Here is a 17,957-nt window from a genome sequence, read left to right on the forward strand (position 1 = left end):
TATCAATTAAAACTAAAAACAAATTTTTGAAAGACAAATAGAGTGTTAATAGGCCCACAGGCAGTCAAGCATGAACCTTGAAAGGGAAAACGTCATGTAGTAGGTATATTTTTAGGTGTGTAATACAAATAGCACACCTGTTTAAAGGCAAATATTAAGACAATGAAAAATGCTTTAAAATAACACTGAGCACAACAAAGTATGTTTTTCTTTCACAGTAATCAGTTTTATTTCCTCTAGGCTTACCTTAAATAGAAGAATCCACATTTCATTGTAGGCTATTAAGCACTCCTACCATTTTTCTTGGGGAAAGGTCACTTGACAGAGGGCTTCCAGATCATAGTGGGTAATTGATTCAAGTATGATCTGTGTAAAAGAGCCTTCCTCTTTTAATGTTTTTTTTTTTAATGAAATACTTGATGTGTAATGTTAACATTGACTACTTAACAGTGTGCTAGACAAGTAAGCATTTAAGCGTTTCACAAGGAAACAATAGTGAGATTAAGTAATTTACCCAAAACAGCATTCTGAATGAGAAGGCTGATCTTTCTCAAACCTAAAGTTCCATGCTTTGTTAACCTCTGCACTGTGGTACCCTTCACATATTTGAAAACCCAGGGATATTTGCCTTAGTGGTAAGGAAATTTGAGTCTGGGACTTTGTCCTTACACCTTCAGCTTGGGGCCTTTTTATCAGTAGGTACTCAAATGGTTTTTTAAGGGTGGGGTGGGGTGGGGGGAAGTGGAGGTATGAACACAACACTGGGACATAGGAATATCTGGCATACCAGAGATATAGTTCCCCTAATTTTGCCTTGACTGCCTCAGAGTTGACATTATGAGTCCTATGCTGCTTTATAAAAAATGCTTTGTTGGTGAGGAAAGTAGGGTATAATAAGTGGTCCTCAAAGTTAAACCTTTTCCCTCTCTTATTTTCCAAATGATGAAAATACCTATGGGGGGAAAAAAAAAATTGGGATGCTTGGGTGGCGCAGTTGGTTAAGCGTCCAAGTCTTGATCTCAACTGAGGTCATGGTTTCACCATTTTTGAGTTCAAGCCCCACATCAGGCTCTGCACTGATATTGCAGAGTCTTGCTTGGGATTCTGGTTCTACTTCTCTCTGACCCTCCCCCACTTGTGCTCTCTTTCTCAAAATAAACTTAAAGAAAATTCCAGTTCTACAAAATCAGTATCCCAGAACACCCAAACCATTCAAGAACTTGTGTGAAAATAGGTGGAATATCCATACATATGTATTCTAATTCTAGAAGATTGATTATATGGTTTTCTCTGCTATCCTTACTCTAGAATCGAAGCAAAAAAGGGCATAAGGCAGCTAGAAAAAGTAGGTAACTAGCATCTTTAATACAGGGGTAAAACCCTAAGCATGTTAACTGTGCCACACTACAGTTATATTCAGCGTACTGAAAATGTACACCTTACCTTAAACCCTGCGTCAGAAATGATTATTTAAAAAATTCACTCAGGCAGAATGCTTCAAAGAGTTGACAAGTCACATTTAAGTTTCAACACTCAGGCTAGAATTGAAACAGTTGTTTCAATGGGAGAACAGGATAGAAAAAATATCTAAATTTGAGATAAAGTACAAAAACACTGTTTAAAATGTTAGAGTGGGTTTTTGGTTATAAAAGAGAATCTTGGACTGAAAGTAACCTTGAGTACCAGGAAACGTCAATGACCTAAGCTCCTTTTGCTCTTGGCACTGTTAAGAGTACTGTATATCTCTGCTTACAGCCAAAGCCAAGTGTTGCCTTAGCAACAGAATATAGGAGCTTCTATCCAGTGTTACTAGTTTTTCCTGACCAAAAGACAATGTCTACAATCCAGTGTTAAGGTCTAATATGAATATGTTAACACTTGCTGTTACCTTAGTACAAGTGCAATTAATGGCATGTCAAAAGTAATGTTTCCATTCTTCTTTACAACCTGAAAATGGGCAGGTTGAAAATGAAACTCAAACAGGTTGACGCAAGCTCCAAGGCAATATAAATTGGTTTATCCACAAAAACTGTGGGAAATTTTTTGCAATACTCTCTAAATTAAAAAATGAGCAACTACTTTTGACAATGCAAGTAAAAAAGTTACAAAATTATTCACAGAATACCCCTGTAGTTTCACCCCAAGAAAAATTTACCAATCACTGAAACAAATTTGGCAAGTTATTAACTAGTATACTAGGGAATAGGGGGGCTTTAAGACTGAGATCAGTGAAAAATAATCTTGCCCTTGCTTTTTGCTATCTTTAGACTGCACATGGCATAGTTGGAAATGTCTGGTTTAAGTACACAGAAGCTCCCAATTCTATAAATCTATACCTGCAATTTTCAAATTACCAAAGAAGTAATATGCAAACCAAATGTATTGGTGGAGATCCTCTTAAAGAGAAAGCTACATGATAGTCTACACATTTCAGTACTTGAAGTAGTAATATAGAAGGTACAGATGATTCTTTACAACGTGATCCGCTGATAACCTTTTAAAAAACAATATATTTGAGTGTATGTAGATCTCTCACCAATAAGGGGTTTTCAGGATGATTAGACTCTTGGTTGATTTCTAGAGTAAAATGATCATACTTAAAAAATCATACATAAGAAAATGCCACGTTTGTAGGTCAAAAATGGGTCAACTAGTGGCAATCTCCTATATTTCAACATATCGGACTTTCAACAAGTTGAGTGCAACTTCAAATTACTACCACTTGCCAAAATTTAACTATATATAGCAGACTGATTGTTGCTTTGAGTTTCTGAAATAAAACCCAAATGCTATCAAAGGTTGTGACTACTATCCATTCAAGAAAGCTTCTAATAAAACAAAGTTTAAAAAAGGAGTCCCCAAATTCACTATACCAGATGTCCTTATAAAAAAACAGGGGATCCTGGGAGGGGCCCCTGAGTGGCTGGGTCCATTGAGAGTCCCTTGATTTTCAATTCAGCTCAGGTCATGATCCCAAGAGCAGAGCCTGCTTGGGATTCTCTCTGCCCCTCCCCTGCCTGCGTGTGCACTCTCTCAAAAGAAAAAAGGTATAGGGGATCCAAATAATAGCAAAGGTAGGAAACTCAGTGAGGATTCACACCATCCTTTTATCTTTTGGAATAATGCCAAACACAGAGATCCAGTTCAACCCAAATTCCTTAAAGCCTTCTAGAAAACCCAAGTGTAAAAGTAATTTACCTTTACTCTCCAATAATCACCAGTACAGGGCTTAATGCATTACAATCAGGTTTTCCATTCATCTCTCCTTCCTTAGATTAAAAGCTTTATTGTAGGCATAGCCTATAGGAAAACTAGGTTGATTTCAACCTCAAGAAAATGCAAATCTGTGTTAAGTTGTATCTGGTACTATTATCCAATCTAAGTGCAACATTGTTAATATGCCAACTCCGCAGAGACCTCTCTCAAATTACAAATCAGATTTCTAGCAAATAACAGCTACAAAAATACCCGATGTTAGCGTCAAGGTGATGGATGGATCCGAGCTACTAAAGAATGGCTGACATGGAGATCCAGAAAACAATAAAATACCAGCTACTTTTGCCTCTTCCTCAGTAACTTATTAGGGTCTCTGTTCTTAGATATTTTGCTTCCCTACGTGTACCTGTATTTGTTTTGCACAACTATTTAGGCAACTTCCCTCAGTCTTGTTCTAAGGAATGTCTGAGGTTTTCACAAACAGTTTGATGTGCTGCTTAACTCCACATTAAAATACACAAAACGACTTAAAAATTGGTGTATTCTTAGTACAATTTTACCAAAGGTGACTGTTTTACCAAAGGTGACTGATCTATCAACAAAGACCCATACACACCATTTTGCAAGTTTTAGGCCCACTGAAGGCTTTAAAAAGGTGATTCCATGGGCGCTTGGCTCACTCAGTTGGTAGAGCATGCAACTCCATCTCAGGATTGTGAATTTGAGCCACACGTCCGATGTAGACATTACTTAAAATCTTTAAAAAATAATGAAATGAAAAGGTAATGCCAAACCCAAGATCCTAGGCTTGCCAAAGTTTCAGGAAAAGATTTTTATCCCCACATAATCTTAATAAGCTTCCAGATGTGATTTCACCTAAGTATACTGAAATATGGGGGTTGCACAAGACGTTTGGGCTTTTCTGTTGAGTGTCTTTTAGCATGGCCTAACAGCAGTAAGTTTTCCCAGAGCAACATCTCACTTAACTGGTGTAGTAGCCAAAAAAACATACATCCCTCTCAAATAATCTGGTGGGCTACCTAATCACCAATAGCTACCGCCTTTGGGGAATAGGCTTTTCTGAATCAGAGTATACGGTATTTACCCAAGAAAAGACTCATGGTTCTGCAGTACAGAAGATGCTGGGTTTAGTCACTTGTAAATAATGAAATCTTGATACTTATTTCCTAGAATGTGGTTATTCTGAACAACTGATTGTATAATACCCACTTTCTAAGATGGTTTTAGGTTACTTTCTCAGTGAAACAATCTTTATGGCAGAAGAATCTTAGTGAATCTATTCTACATGGAAGAAAATGAAAAATCATTTTTTTCTTTACACCGTATTTACCACTTTGGGGATTAATGAAAATTCTCTTAACTTGTAATTAATCTGTAACCCTGTTACTCTAGACAAGAATTAAAAGGCCAACAGTTTTACTTCTTTCTTTTGATGGTTAAAAAAGACATCTGTGGGTTAAGTTTTTTTTTAACCTCAGGATATGATTTGATACTGTTATTCAAAATCCAAGGATTGCACTATTCATACCACACCTTACTTATAAATTCTATTATTAGGATTTTAGGGAAATGCAGTTAATGCCATCACATGTTAACCTCAGTGATAATAAACGTGAGGTCTAGGGTTATATGTACACTGACCTGACAATTATTACATTTTTAGCAATACCTTGAAATGTCTTTCAGCCATTATAAATTAACTAAAACCACTTAACAGTTTTATGCACATAACAAATTAACACAAATTATGCACATAAAAAACACTTTCAAACATCAAGTGACAGAAAGGGCTGTCTTTCTTGCTCAGTGGTCTATATATACCACTATAGAAAAAAATCCTCCAGTAAATCCACAATTATCTGATATGACCTCACAATTATCTGCATAATTATATCATTATTACTCTTTGAAACACTTTATGTGAAGTCTTCATCTTCCTAAAATTAAGTAATGTGGCTAAAATATATACAAAAAATACAATCATTAGTTTGACAATCTTCAAAATTATTTCCTTGAGAATCAAAAACCAAGTTCATGGTCTACTTCTTACTTAAAAATTGCTCACCATTCTGATTTATAAAAATATTTTTTAGTAAATTATCAAAGGCCAAAGTAAAATTCTGCATTTTATCCCACTGCCTTCCAAAAGTTGCCTTTGAGTAGATTATAAAACTTTTCCTAATTATTAAATGACCAATTCCCTAAGCCAATCTATTCTAACAGACTAAATTTTAAGCTTTCAGAGGTTTCATTACAAAATAATTAACTCATCAATTAATATTTTTATACTATTTATGAGCAAGTAATGCTTTTTTAAAAGCAATTAGGATAACTATTCTAGGCCTATTACTAGTTCCAACTACTATGCTATAAAAAGTATACTGGTATAAAAAGTAGAAAGTTAAAAATCAGCAAATGGAAGATCAAAGTTTATTTACTACCTGCATACAAAAACATATTGCACATCAAACAACCAAAATCAAAAAAGAAAAAAGAAAAAGAAAAAAGAAAAAAAGGAAAAGAAAAAGAAAAAAAGGAAAAGATACTCTACTGAAGACTAACATGTACTTTTATACAGAATAAACCTGGAAATTGATCTTTTCAGTAGTTCAGGTTATCTCTGAAATGGACATGACTAATTCAGCTTAGTGTTTTAACTAAAGCTATGTTTGATTTTTAAATACTGTACACTTTAATAAATAAACCAAACAAAGCCTCAATGTAGAACAGTCACTGCCAATATCACCCAGTGTCCCTGCAGATGAGTTTAACAAATGTATTCCAGTGGTCTGCAGATTTTCCTCAACATACAGCATTTAAAAAACACATTAAAACAGACCAGTTTCCAGACTAAACTAATGAAGAATTACAATTCAGTGCAAAATATTTTAGACTGCATTTCATTCTAGTTTTCCTCAGGTGAAGAAGTGGTTGCATATTATTAAAAATGTAACAAAAGCAGCTAATGCTTTCATAAAGAATATTACGTTAGGGATCCCACCCCACCCTCCTCCCCCCATCTCTGCCATATTTTGAAAACAAAATAACATTTCCTATAGCCAGCAACTTTTTTTAATGTTACATATACTATTCTCAAGGCACATCTGATGATATATTTTATAACACAGTAGGTGTCAAAGTATGTTTAACATATGATTTCTTCAGGATCCCTCCCCTTTCTGAATTCCAAATGGAGGAACTGAAAGTGCGATGTAAAGACTGGCGATCCATATTCTATCTTTGGCAAGCTTGTACAAGCACTATTGTAAAATGTAATGTAAAAGAACTGTAAACTAGGAACTTCTTCAGTTTATGAAACACCATTCAGGACTGCTGCTTCTTGAGTGTTTTCTTCTTTTAAGGTATTAATCTTTTCTTCTCCTGGAGTACGCTGTAGCTTAGAAATTTCATCGCCAGAAGCACTAGTTGGGCCATTTATTGCCTTTTCTGAAGGACCATGCTCTTCAATCACATCTTTTGCCTGCCAAAGGGAGACAACTTTTTCAACTTCTTTATAAATGAAATCTATAGCTGAGGAGGAAAACAGCTATATAAACATTAGCTAATAAATCATTTCAGTTTCACATATGACATTGGATCAAAGAATTAAAATGTTCTTAAAAGTTTCAAAGCATATACCAATGTATTCCACCTCTACTGGTCTTTCAACTCTATCTCTAGTACCTAACAGCCCTTAACAACAGGAAGAATCTGGACTTGTTTACTGAAAACTTGAACCTAATTTAATTTTAACCACTGGAAAGCTCACCATGTAAAAGATATAAGGTTAATACCCTAAGCAAATAATGCCTATTTTACTCACCTTTACATTTCACATCCGTTAAAGCATTTAAAAGACTTGACACTTAAAGAGATCTATAGCTATCACTGAGAAGAGATATATATAGCCTACTGCTCCCCAAATTAAGCCAATAGTCTCTGTCCAATATCTTTGGATAGAATGAATTTTACAAATGCTATTTGGAATTCTAAATGAAAAGTATTCCAGGCTCAAGCATGCATATCTTCAGTTACCTGGGGCCAAGAACAAAACAAAGAGTAGTCTTTAAAATATTATTTGTCTAGTTGGGGAAACAAGTGATCATACAATAAGATAAGAAGTAAACATAAAGCTAAACCATACCAAAAAAAATAATAAAAAAATAAAATAATAATAAAAAACAAAAACAAAAAAAAAACAGAAACGAAAACCAAACCAACAAAACCTACAGGTTAAATTCTCCTTACCATTTCTTTCTTGTTTTTAGCCAAAGTTTCCCTTGGGATGTTTCTTTGTCTGCTCTGAGACTCAGCTCTAGAAATATAATCTGCAACTGTGACTGTTGAAGATGAGAAAAAAATTACAGGTGTTGAAAAAATATTTCTAAAGTTTATTTATGGATAAAGAGTAATTTTACTTTTAAAATAAACTGACGGTGGGTAACCCAATTTCAAAATTTTAAGCTGGGTACCACCTCCAACCAAAAACAAAGCTTGAAAAATGTGCCTGTGATTTAGTGCTGACAATAGAAAATTCCAAGCTGGAGATCAAGGAAGCCTAGATTTTAAGTCAGCTTTCTTAAGAATCCAGCCATTGCTTCCGGTTGACTCCACGGTTGGGATAAAGTTTGATGTAGAAATCCACAACCAAGAATAGGAAATGCAGCATTCTCAGCCCAGTGTTTGCAATTCTCAGTGGGGAAAAAATGGGGCACATTTGGTGCAAATCACGGTGTGCTATACTTCACCAGAGATATAAAAGATGTACTCATATATTAGTTTTTTTTTGTTTTTTTTTTTAAGTACAAGATATCCAAGTGTGGTATTTCACAGTCCTTCTTTTAACATTTCACACTAGAAACCATTGTGAGTGATCTAAAATAAAAAACTACAAGCAAACTAAAGATGGCAGACCATCACCCTAAAAACGTGGACAATAATCCTGGTGGGGAAAAGGGCCGCCATTAATTCTGTAACAATCCCTTCCCTGCTTCAATAATCTTTCAAGGGACTGACTAACTGAAGTGTATGTGTGTTTGCAAGGAAGTGGATGGCAATAGTGACATAAGAAAAAGATAACACAAGCTAACACCCTTCTGCCAACCCAAGTGGAAAAAAATGATCTCTGTTCTACAGGTACTCTGGCCTCACTTTACACCTCAATCCTTTCTCTTTAGGACTTTATAGCTTAGAATTTACTGATTTGAAGAAATGTCAAAATGATTGCTCTCTTTCAAAGAATTATTTTCTCCCAGAAACTGGTGAAGAAAATCTCTGATTATGTGAAATACAAGGTATTTTAAATTACAGGATGAGAGCAGGTTTATGTAAAGAATGAAAACTTCAAGTAAATTTTAAATTATTTATTTAAAGTCACTAGGGGGGAAATGGTCAGTCCATTAGTTTCAAATTGTATGAAAATAAATCATTTTGATAAAATAAGAAAGCTGGATGGTATTTACAATTCACTTTTTTGTGATCACAAACTAACATAATCCTTTTATAAGATCCAGGAACGTTCTGAAACTATTAATCTTTTTAAATCTCAAAAAACCACTTAATTCAGAATGCAAATCATTTATTAGAAACAGCACTAAATAAAAGATGTTTCCTGTCTAAAACTGCCTCTTGTCTTCCAAATTGTAAGAAACTCACTGTGCTCATTTTGAAGCTTTTAAAATCATTTAAATCCACTGTTAATTTATAAAAACACTTAGTAATAGTTTCCACAATTAAGAAGAGGAATACTATCAAGTCCATTTCATTATTATGTACACATATATGGTGGCAAAAACATTCTAGAAATGATTCTAGTTTGTGTAACACCTTCATGAATTCATTCTGTTTCCATAGTTCAACCCTTAGTGACACCTGGAAGAACTCAGCTACTTGGAAACCCTTCTGCATAGACAGACATATTGCTAACTTTGAGTATGTGACAACTGTTAGAACCCTTCATCCACTATGCACACACACAGAATAATATACTTTTTTGATATGGGTATCAACATTAGAGGCACAGAGCTGGAAAGGTAAAAACTTACCAGTGCCCCTCCCCCATAAAGGGAGGTACAACTAAAAACAAACTCAATTGACTCAAAACCTGTTTATAGCTAGTCCTTACAATACTAGCCACTTAAAAGGTCAATGAAGATTAATTAATAATTAGAAAAAAAGATAGGCAATTTGTGCAGCATAATTTGGACTGTAGAATTTCCTAAGTGGTCTAAGTAAACCAACTTGACACAAGTGTTATAATCACATTCTTATTAGTAAGGAATATTCACTGCTTAATTTATACTAAAGACAACAAGAAATCTTGAGCAAATGAGAATAAATTAAATTATATAAGGGAATGTTGACATTTTAGGAGGCTACTTTCCTAGAAGCACTGCCAGGGGCAAGGAGAAAATGATGTGCCTGTTCCATTAATCCTATCTTGGGGGGCTGGAGGGGGGGCTTTTAACAGTTTTTTAGGGGGAGGAGGCGGAAAGGCAGGCTAGGGAACAAGAATTTCCTGGAAAAGTGGCAATCCAAAGAACAGAGTAAAATAGGAATAAATGCACTATAGAACACAAACCATCATATTACTGGACACCCCAAACTACTCAATTTTCAATTAATATCATACAGAAAAATCTTTCTCTTCTTTAACACCACTATGTTTTTGATGTCCACTGACTTAATAAACCACCATCTAGTTAAAAAATTATGTTATATGTTAAACCCACAATGTACCTTGAATTTTCTTATAAACTATGGCCAGAAAGTACTGTATTCACCACTGTGCCAACTTTAAAAAACAAAATAAATATGACTGCTTGATCTAAAGAATATTTCTAACACTACAGAGAGAAGAAGAGAAAGGAAAACAATAAAAAAACTTGGCGGAAACTTTCTATTTTTGACAATATTAAATTCCTTTTTAATTTACAACTACCTTTAAAACACGGACTTTTCTTCAAGAATGGAACTAACACCTTTAAAACCAGTTTTCCCAAATGTCTCTGCAACCACTAAACCTAAAATATTAAAGATACTTGAATTTACATTCTGTATTTGGGGAATAGACACCCAAAAATTTGCTTTTGTAAAGAATGCAGAAAATGATTAGTTCAAAAGGGGTTTATTTTTGGTGCACACAATTTCTTCATTGTGAATATACACGTGATTCTCTGTACACAGGAAACGGAATTATGTTCAAAATAATATAGACACAGCAAACAAGTTTCTTTGAAGTTACTAAAAATTATGTCTACTTAAATTAACATTCTAAAACTAAGTAAGTACTATTAATTTGAATAGTTAGTAGGTGTAAGGGAAAAGGCATCACACTACAGTAAACAAACAAAACATAACATGCATTCCTCTTATTAGAAAAAAGACACTTTCAAGTATTTTTCTCATTTATGCTTTTTTTGTTAACTGTGGGTATTTACAATTCCCACAAAAATGAGGTGCTGAATCCAGACATAGTCAGCAGCACCATGCAAAAGTTGCCCAATTTTGCCAATCAACCTCAACCACAATCTACAGCATAGTCCCTGGGATGGCAGGCCCCAATTCAAGTATGAAGAATCTGCCAAGTGGACAAAATAATGGTCTTCTCAATAGTATTTCCATGTAAAAAAATTAAAACACAACATTAGTTCAATTAGACAGGTTACTAAACATTTACGAAGTGAAGGAAGAATGCATTTTAGTAGTCTTATTAGTTGAGAAAACAATTTATGTAATGCACATCTTGAATGTATATGCACACATGTGTACATGTAAGTATAATATATTTAGAAAGCAGACACATGACATTTTTTTCATGCTTGTGACCTGGTGTTGTCAACAGGTCCACTCAAAAGTTACCTGGCTGTCTATCTTCTGCCTGACCCCTGAAACGACGCCTGCGGCTACGATTGCGTCGCTGGGGTTTTTTTTCACTATCATCTGTAATTGCAAAGTTTACCATGAACTATTCTGACAAAAACAAAAAACAAAATAAAAAAAACTTCTTTCCTTCAAAGATTTAAGAAAAGCGAGAGAGAACCTTTTAATTAAACAGGGAAGATAAAACGACATACATTACTGACAGGAAAATAATTTTGTAGTTTTAACCATTTCAAATAGATTAAAAATGGAATTACCATCTGGAAAGTAAGAGGGTTTTAACTCTTAATTGAACAAACTGAAAGACTTAATTTAAATTACCATGATTCAGGAATAAAGTCTTCCTTTCCAATACAATTTAGTTTTTAGCAAAGTTAATAACATTTTAGCCCTTTGAAAGTTAATGCCTACTCAATATACATACCTTCACTAATGTCATAATAATTTCTAAAGAAGCTGAAAGCCCAATTTTGGTTTATGAACAGTAAGAGTATTAAGTGCCTTGCAGTTTGAATATTTATATTGATTTAATGGCATCAAAGGGCACTTTTAATAAACACTTTCAAGTTTCAAATAATTTGGCTATATAAATCTGAAAACCAGACATTTCAGACAGATACAAAGCTATCTACCTTGTTTGAATTGAAGTAAACACTAAGAAAACTTCAGTATGTGAATTGCATTAAGTTTGGGTTTTGTTTTTTGTTTTTTGAAAAAAGCATCATACATTAACAATAGACAATAATATATCTTTTTCCCTAAGTGCTTACATACCTAGCCCATTTTCGTTAACTGAAGCTGTATCAGATTCAGTCATCCCATCCATCAGAACAGCATCTTCATCAGTCCTTCGTCTACGAGACCGCCTACGACGGTTAGTACTGTGATGAGATTCGCTGGCATCAGTGTCTGCAGTCTGATCAGATTCTGTATTATCAAGTAAGCTGTATGGATTGCTGTCTGGATCTTTGAGCACTATATGCATGTCAGAGGCAAGAAATATTCGTTTAAGAGAGCTGCAGTCATTAGAAATGCTTTGATCTATATTGAACTACATCTACAATTCTCCCCCTATATTCCATATTCAAAAAAAATGTTTCCTGTATGACTATTTTTCCTGGAAAGTAATATGAAGAATTTTAAATGGCAATGAAAAATTAAAGCAGAAGATGAGCAAACACCCTCACCTTCCTACCACTTCTCTTTGTTTTGAAAATGTATTAGAAAACAGTATATTATTACTTGCTATTTTTGACATTCACATCCTTAGCTAGTCCTACCCAGAAGCTAGAGAAATGAAAAGTGGAGAGACATAAATACACAATTTTGTCCCCTTTACCAAGTTCAAGGTGTCAGCTGCTTCTTTGTGCTAATGTTAATGTGCTATACCCAAGTAAATCACAACACCTGCATTCCATGGCATAATAGAAATGTTACGAAACTGAAGCAATCAAAACAAGTGTATACAAAAAAAATCAAACTAAGAAGTTTCAAATTCTAACTGGTTATAGGAAAATATAAAGTTGACTAGTACTCCCATCTCCAGAAACAAAGAATGAAGGTGGGGTAAAGTAGGGTGAGGGTGAGAAAGGGAAAGTTTTAAGATATAATCATAAGGAAAAAAATACCCATCTTACCTATGTGCATTTATTGCCTCCACCAATCAAATTATAGAAGAAATTCACCTAATCACGATTTTTCCTTTCTAAGTTTCCGTAACAGCTAGCAAGCTAGCATCTTTGCAAAAGACACTAAGTTTATCCATTAATCATAAGCACTAGGTAAAGTACATTTATTGTGCAATTCAGCATACTACAATTTTACAAACCTTGGTAATAGTGAGCAATGTAGTAAAATATAAAAGTATTTCCCTAAAAGCCTGTAAAATGAACTTAGGGCTCAAAGATCACTGGAACCAGAGTACCTTTTAAAAATTGTGTGATTTGTTCCAGTTTTTTGTAGTTTGTAAGCAAGTCTGGTATATATTTAATTATATATACGGATGTTCTATAACATTTAAAATACCATATAAACTTTCACGAGGTATATATATACATTAAGAAAACATGGTTTTCTTAAAGTGGTATACAATAAAGATATGTTAAGGCTGTGTCTATGACATAATCTAGTTCACACATCTCTAATGATTCTGTCCCCCAGCCCATTAAGTAAGCAAAAACATTCTCACAACTCCTACAAAAAAAAAAAAAAAAAAAAAGGAAGGAAGAAAAAGACATTGGAGTAAAAAGTTGCTCATGCATCTCAGTTCTCAGTCTTCTATACAGCTCAATTCCTCAAACAATACTAAAATTTTTAAATTTCACAATTCTTCCCTGTTCCCAAAATCGTACATAGTGCAGCAAAAGTTCTCAGTTGATTTTCAACATTAAGAATATTTAGTATTACATAACTTAGATCTCTCTTTGCATTAGAATTTTCTGGGTCTGGCAAACAGAAATATAGAACCCAAAAATTCTAGCGGAAAAAAAAACATTCTAATTAATTATGTAAGCCCCCCAAAACTAGAGGAATCTTTGACCACTGAAACAGAATCAGCCAACTAAAATTTCTGACTGGAAAATTCTAGCTAAACCTTCACTGAGAAACAGTCTCCAAGGTTTCTCCTTATCATATGCTCCACTACCTTCCTCAGCGAGAAGACACTTGGGGAATGAATTAACTTGTACAAGGTTATACTGTTTACAAAATAAGGATGCTGACATAGTACATAAAAGACTACCAGAACTGATGGAGGATTTGCCACCACGTGGTCCACCACGACCTCGACCCCCTGAAACACTTCTCCCTCTTCCTCCTGGGCGTCTCCTACTGTCACGCTGATGTCGGCTCTCTCGATCATCTTCTCCTGCCAATGACCAATCACTCAGCTCGTCTTTACGCTCAGATTCTGTTTCAGAGGGGTTAGACAGCTCAGAGTTTGTACCTTGGGAAAGAGAACATAAGCCAATTAGATTCCTGATTTTTTTAAAAAAGGGAAAATAAGGAGTGAAACTTGCCAAAATTATTTCCTACAAATTATTTTAATCACCCTATTAATTGGCTGATTCAAAGGAAGCTAAATTAAAATTAATGTGAAATTTACTAAGTAATAATCAAATATAATATTATACTAATAATATAGGATCTACTAGTGGGAGATTAAAAATTGGTTTAGATATACTGTAACTTGGTAATTATACTTAGCAGAGATTTCTGTTTCCATGAATACAGAAAATAAATATTAAAACAAGCAAAAAAAAAAAAAAAAAACTGGTTTAGATATGCAGAAATACAGCCAATATAGTATTACAGCAAAGACACAAAACATTACATAGATAATGCAAATGCAGTTAGTATCTGGAAATAGTCAAAAAAAAAACTTGCCCACTTTTAGGTTTTAGTATAATGAAATAACCGCTATTATATTTTAAAGCAAATTTAATCATATTCACAAAAACGAATAGTTTAATTGTACAGTGTATTCTACCATTATTTTATTGATTCTATGAAGCACACTATTTCACACTTTAACATCTCTGAAATCACAGTGTTTCTCATAATTGATAGTCTCTTATAAATTGTGAGTGTATCTTTAGTGGTTGTACATAAAACAATTACATTTTATGAACAGTGGCTTAAATTAGAATACACTATTTGAAATTACAGAATAAATTTTAAGAATGTTACTGAGAAGACAACTTTAACCTGACAGAAAAATTTATCATGACTCTAAGAGTTTACAGACCATTTCTAAGGTTCCAGTGACCTATTTTAATAGTGATCTTCTAAAAATTTAAACATTGCAAAGATTCTATAAAAGCCTGCAATATCATTATCATTATATCACAATTATGTGTTAGATTTAGATGACTCAATCACTACAATACTCATTTCCACTTCTATTCTTTGTTAATTCTGGGATGCCACTTCCATCCCTCCCTTTTATATCAAATATCCAAATAGATCTCTCCTTGAGAGCCCAGTTCAATTTGTAGTTTCAGACCAATTTAACTGAAAAGACTCCTCCCCTTCTCTTATTTCCTTAGAAGTAACATGTATCTATCATGCAATGCTGTCATGTGTTGTTTTCTATTTTTTTCCCTTTGGATTTACATCTCCCTTGGCCTATGGTAGAGCTTTCTTCTACCTCTAAATGCCCCCCACACACCTAACAATTAGCACAATTCTGTTAAAGCAATCTGCTGCATGACTTTGATGTTCATTTGCTCATCTCCCAAATAAAAGTGATTCCATGATAAACCACAAGTTCCCTACAGTTAAACCCCAGTCATTTGATGATGGAAGTAAAACGTAAGAATTCTTCAGATGCACAACAGATAAACATACATTTAACTAACTTGGCTAGTATTCAGGTACCCACAATAAAACTTAACAAATGAAGAGGCCTAACAATTTCCTTTCTCCTTTAAAGAAAATTCTTCAACATTCATCTTTTTTTCTCCACTTGACATTAAATATGGATGTAACCAGTCAATGATATAAGAATGACTTAGTTGGAACTTTTATAAAAAATACAGCAAGTTTCTAGTATTTACACTCAAGTGTGTTTATTAGGAACGAGAATCTCACAAAAGAGAATGTCTCTCCCAAACACTTATTTATCCAAATGACAAAAAAGAATTTATTAACTGATGTCACGGTTTTGTTGGAGTAAGGGCAATTTATCATTTCATGAGTAGTGAAAACATCCTTTGGAATGTATCTGAATTTATTGACAAACCTATGCACTGCCTGAAAACATTACCAAAATCTGAAGATAAGTAATCTCATTTTTGAAATTTTTACAAAGTCCCTATTGAATTCTCTCTAGAAATACAGTGTATTTAACTCAGTGTCACAAGCAAGGGAATTCCTACTAAAGTTTAACCTAAATCTAATATTCACAGGAGTGCTGATACATAGGGGCACATGTACCCCAATGTTTACAGCAGCACTTTCAACAATAGCTAAATTATGGAAGGAGCCTAAATGTCCATCAACTGATGAATGGATAAAGAAGATGTAGTTTATATATACAATGGAATACTACTTGGAAATGAGAAAGAATGAAATCTGGCCATTTGTAGCAACATGGATAGAACTGGAGGGTATTATGCTAAGTGAAATAAGTCAGAGAAGGACAGATACATGTTTTCACTTATATGTGGATCTTGAGAAACTTAACAGAAGTCCATGGGGAGAGGGAAGAGGGAAAAAATAGTTACAGAGAGGGAGGGCGGCAAACCACAAGAGACTCTTAAATACAGAGAACAAACTGAAGGTGGATGGGGGTGGGGGGGAGGGGAAGAGGGGAAAATGAGTGCTGGGCACTGAGGAAGGCACTTGTTAGGATGAGCACTGGGTGTTGTATAAAAGCCAATTTGACAATAAATTATATTAATAAAAAAATATAGTATTCAAAAGACTTAAGGGGGGGGTGGTCTAAATCATAAATACATTTCAGTAGATAAGACAGATACTGAAGTCAAAAACAAAAATGACTAATGAATTGGCTAGTGCTTTTGCTTTATTCATATTAAATAAAGCTTAAACGTTTCTGGGATGGCAAATAGAACTTTGCAGATGTGATAAGGTTAAGAATACTGAGGTGGGGAGATTATCCAGGTGAGGCCAAACTAATCGAGTGGATCTCAGCTACAGAGAACCAGAGACACAGCAGCAGAACTCTACAGTCACTGGCTTTACAAAACAGACAAAGAGGGGGTCAGAAGCTGGAAATATCAAGGGAACAGATTCTAACCTGGAGCCTCAAGAAAGGACGAACATACAGTCCTGCTGACAATTTTAGCCCACTGAGACTCATGTCTGACTTCTGACCTAGAAAACTCTTAATACATCAGTGTTAAGCCTTTAAATTTGAAATGTGTTAAAGCATCAACAGAAAACTAACAATGTGTTGAAATCACTGCAACCATTCTTTTAATTTTGTAAAACAGAAGTTAATGAATCCCAAAAAAAATGTTTTACACTGGGCTTTAAAAATGATTCAAAGTAATCCATTTTTTCATGACTCCAAATACTTATTTTTAACAGAACTTTACATCATATTTTCCCCTCTCCCAAACTTCTAAAAGCTCTTATGAAGATGCTTTACATCCTTTTCAATGATCATGACTGCTTAACAGCAAAAGTACCATGTTTTATCAACTCCAATATGCCATCCATTCACTGAAAGACATATTTTGTATGCCACTAAAGAAAATGTTGCCAATTGCAGTTTTAAAACATCATCCATTCTAAGGTATATACCAACTTCAGGGCTACTAGAAAAAGTTTCTTACATGACATACACACACACACACACACACACGTATATGTGTGTGTGTGTATATATATTATCACCTAAAAATCCTGGTATTAAGTAGACAAGAGAACATCTATAACCAAATTCAAATGGTTTTCTCTCAAGCCCACTAAAATTCAATAGCTATTTCAACAAACGCAATGATACTACTAGTCTGCAAAGTTTCAGAGGTAAGAGTGCCATCTACTGAACAACTTGCATAACTTTCTTCAATCCAGAGGATATTCCCTCTACCACTCATAAAAATTTATTATCTAATCATAAAAACTTATTATCTACTTTCAACAAAGGTATTTTGCAAAAGACTGGCCTCAGTAAGTTGACTTCCCAAAGGCTTATAAAAGTCTTCAATGAATTCACCATCCTCATCATCCAAAAAAAAAAGCCAAATCTAATTATCTGTACTAGTAGTTTGTGGCTCTAGAATCATTCAATATACTTATTTTCTCTTTAATCACTCATTATCTGTCTTCTGTATTAAATGTATTTTCAAGAATACGGTAGTACTTCACAA

General features: G+C 34.2%; 1 protein-coding gene across 5 annotated transcripts in view; it reads right to left on the reverse strand.

The window, feature by feature from the left end:
- Positions 1–6,286: 6,286 nt before the first annotated feature.
- The window catches only part of FXR1 (FMR1 autosomal homolog 1), a 60,662-nt gene continuing 48,991 nt past the window's right edge, over positions 6,287–17,957 (reverse strand). For 2 of the 5 annotated variants that reach the window (XM_007094569.3, XM_007094571.3), the window contains 5 exons: positions 13,859–14,062; positions 11,893–12,093; positions 11,098–11,178; positions 7,486–7,577; positions 6,287–6,718 (listed from right to left, as the gene is read on the reverse strand). In XM_007094569.3, the coding sequence (XP_007094631.1) occupies positions 6,548–6,718; positions 7,486–7,577; positions 11,098–11,178; positions 11,893–12,093; positions 13,859–14,062 (749 nt within the window). In that variant the 3' untranslated portion in view covers positions 6,287–6,547. The remainder of the gene's footprint in view (positions 6,719–7,485; positions 7,578–11,097; positions 11,179–11,892; positions 12,094–13,858; positions 14,063–17,957) is intronic. The other 3 variants (XM_007094570.3, XM_007094572.3, XM_007094573.3) reach the window with 2 other exon arrangements.

Source organism: Panthera tigris, chromosome C2, assembly GCF_018350195.1.
Source record: "Panthera tigris isolate Pti1 chromosome C2, P.tigris_Pti1_mat1.1, whole genome shotgun sequence".
NCBI lineage: Eukaryota > Metazoa > Chordata > Mammalia > Carnivora > Felidae > Panthera > Panthera tigris.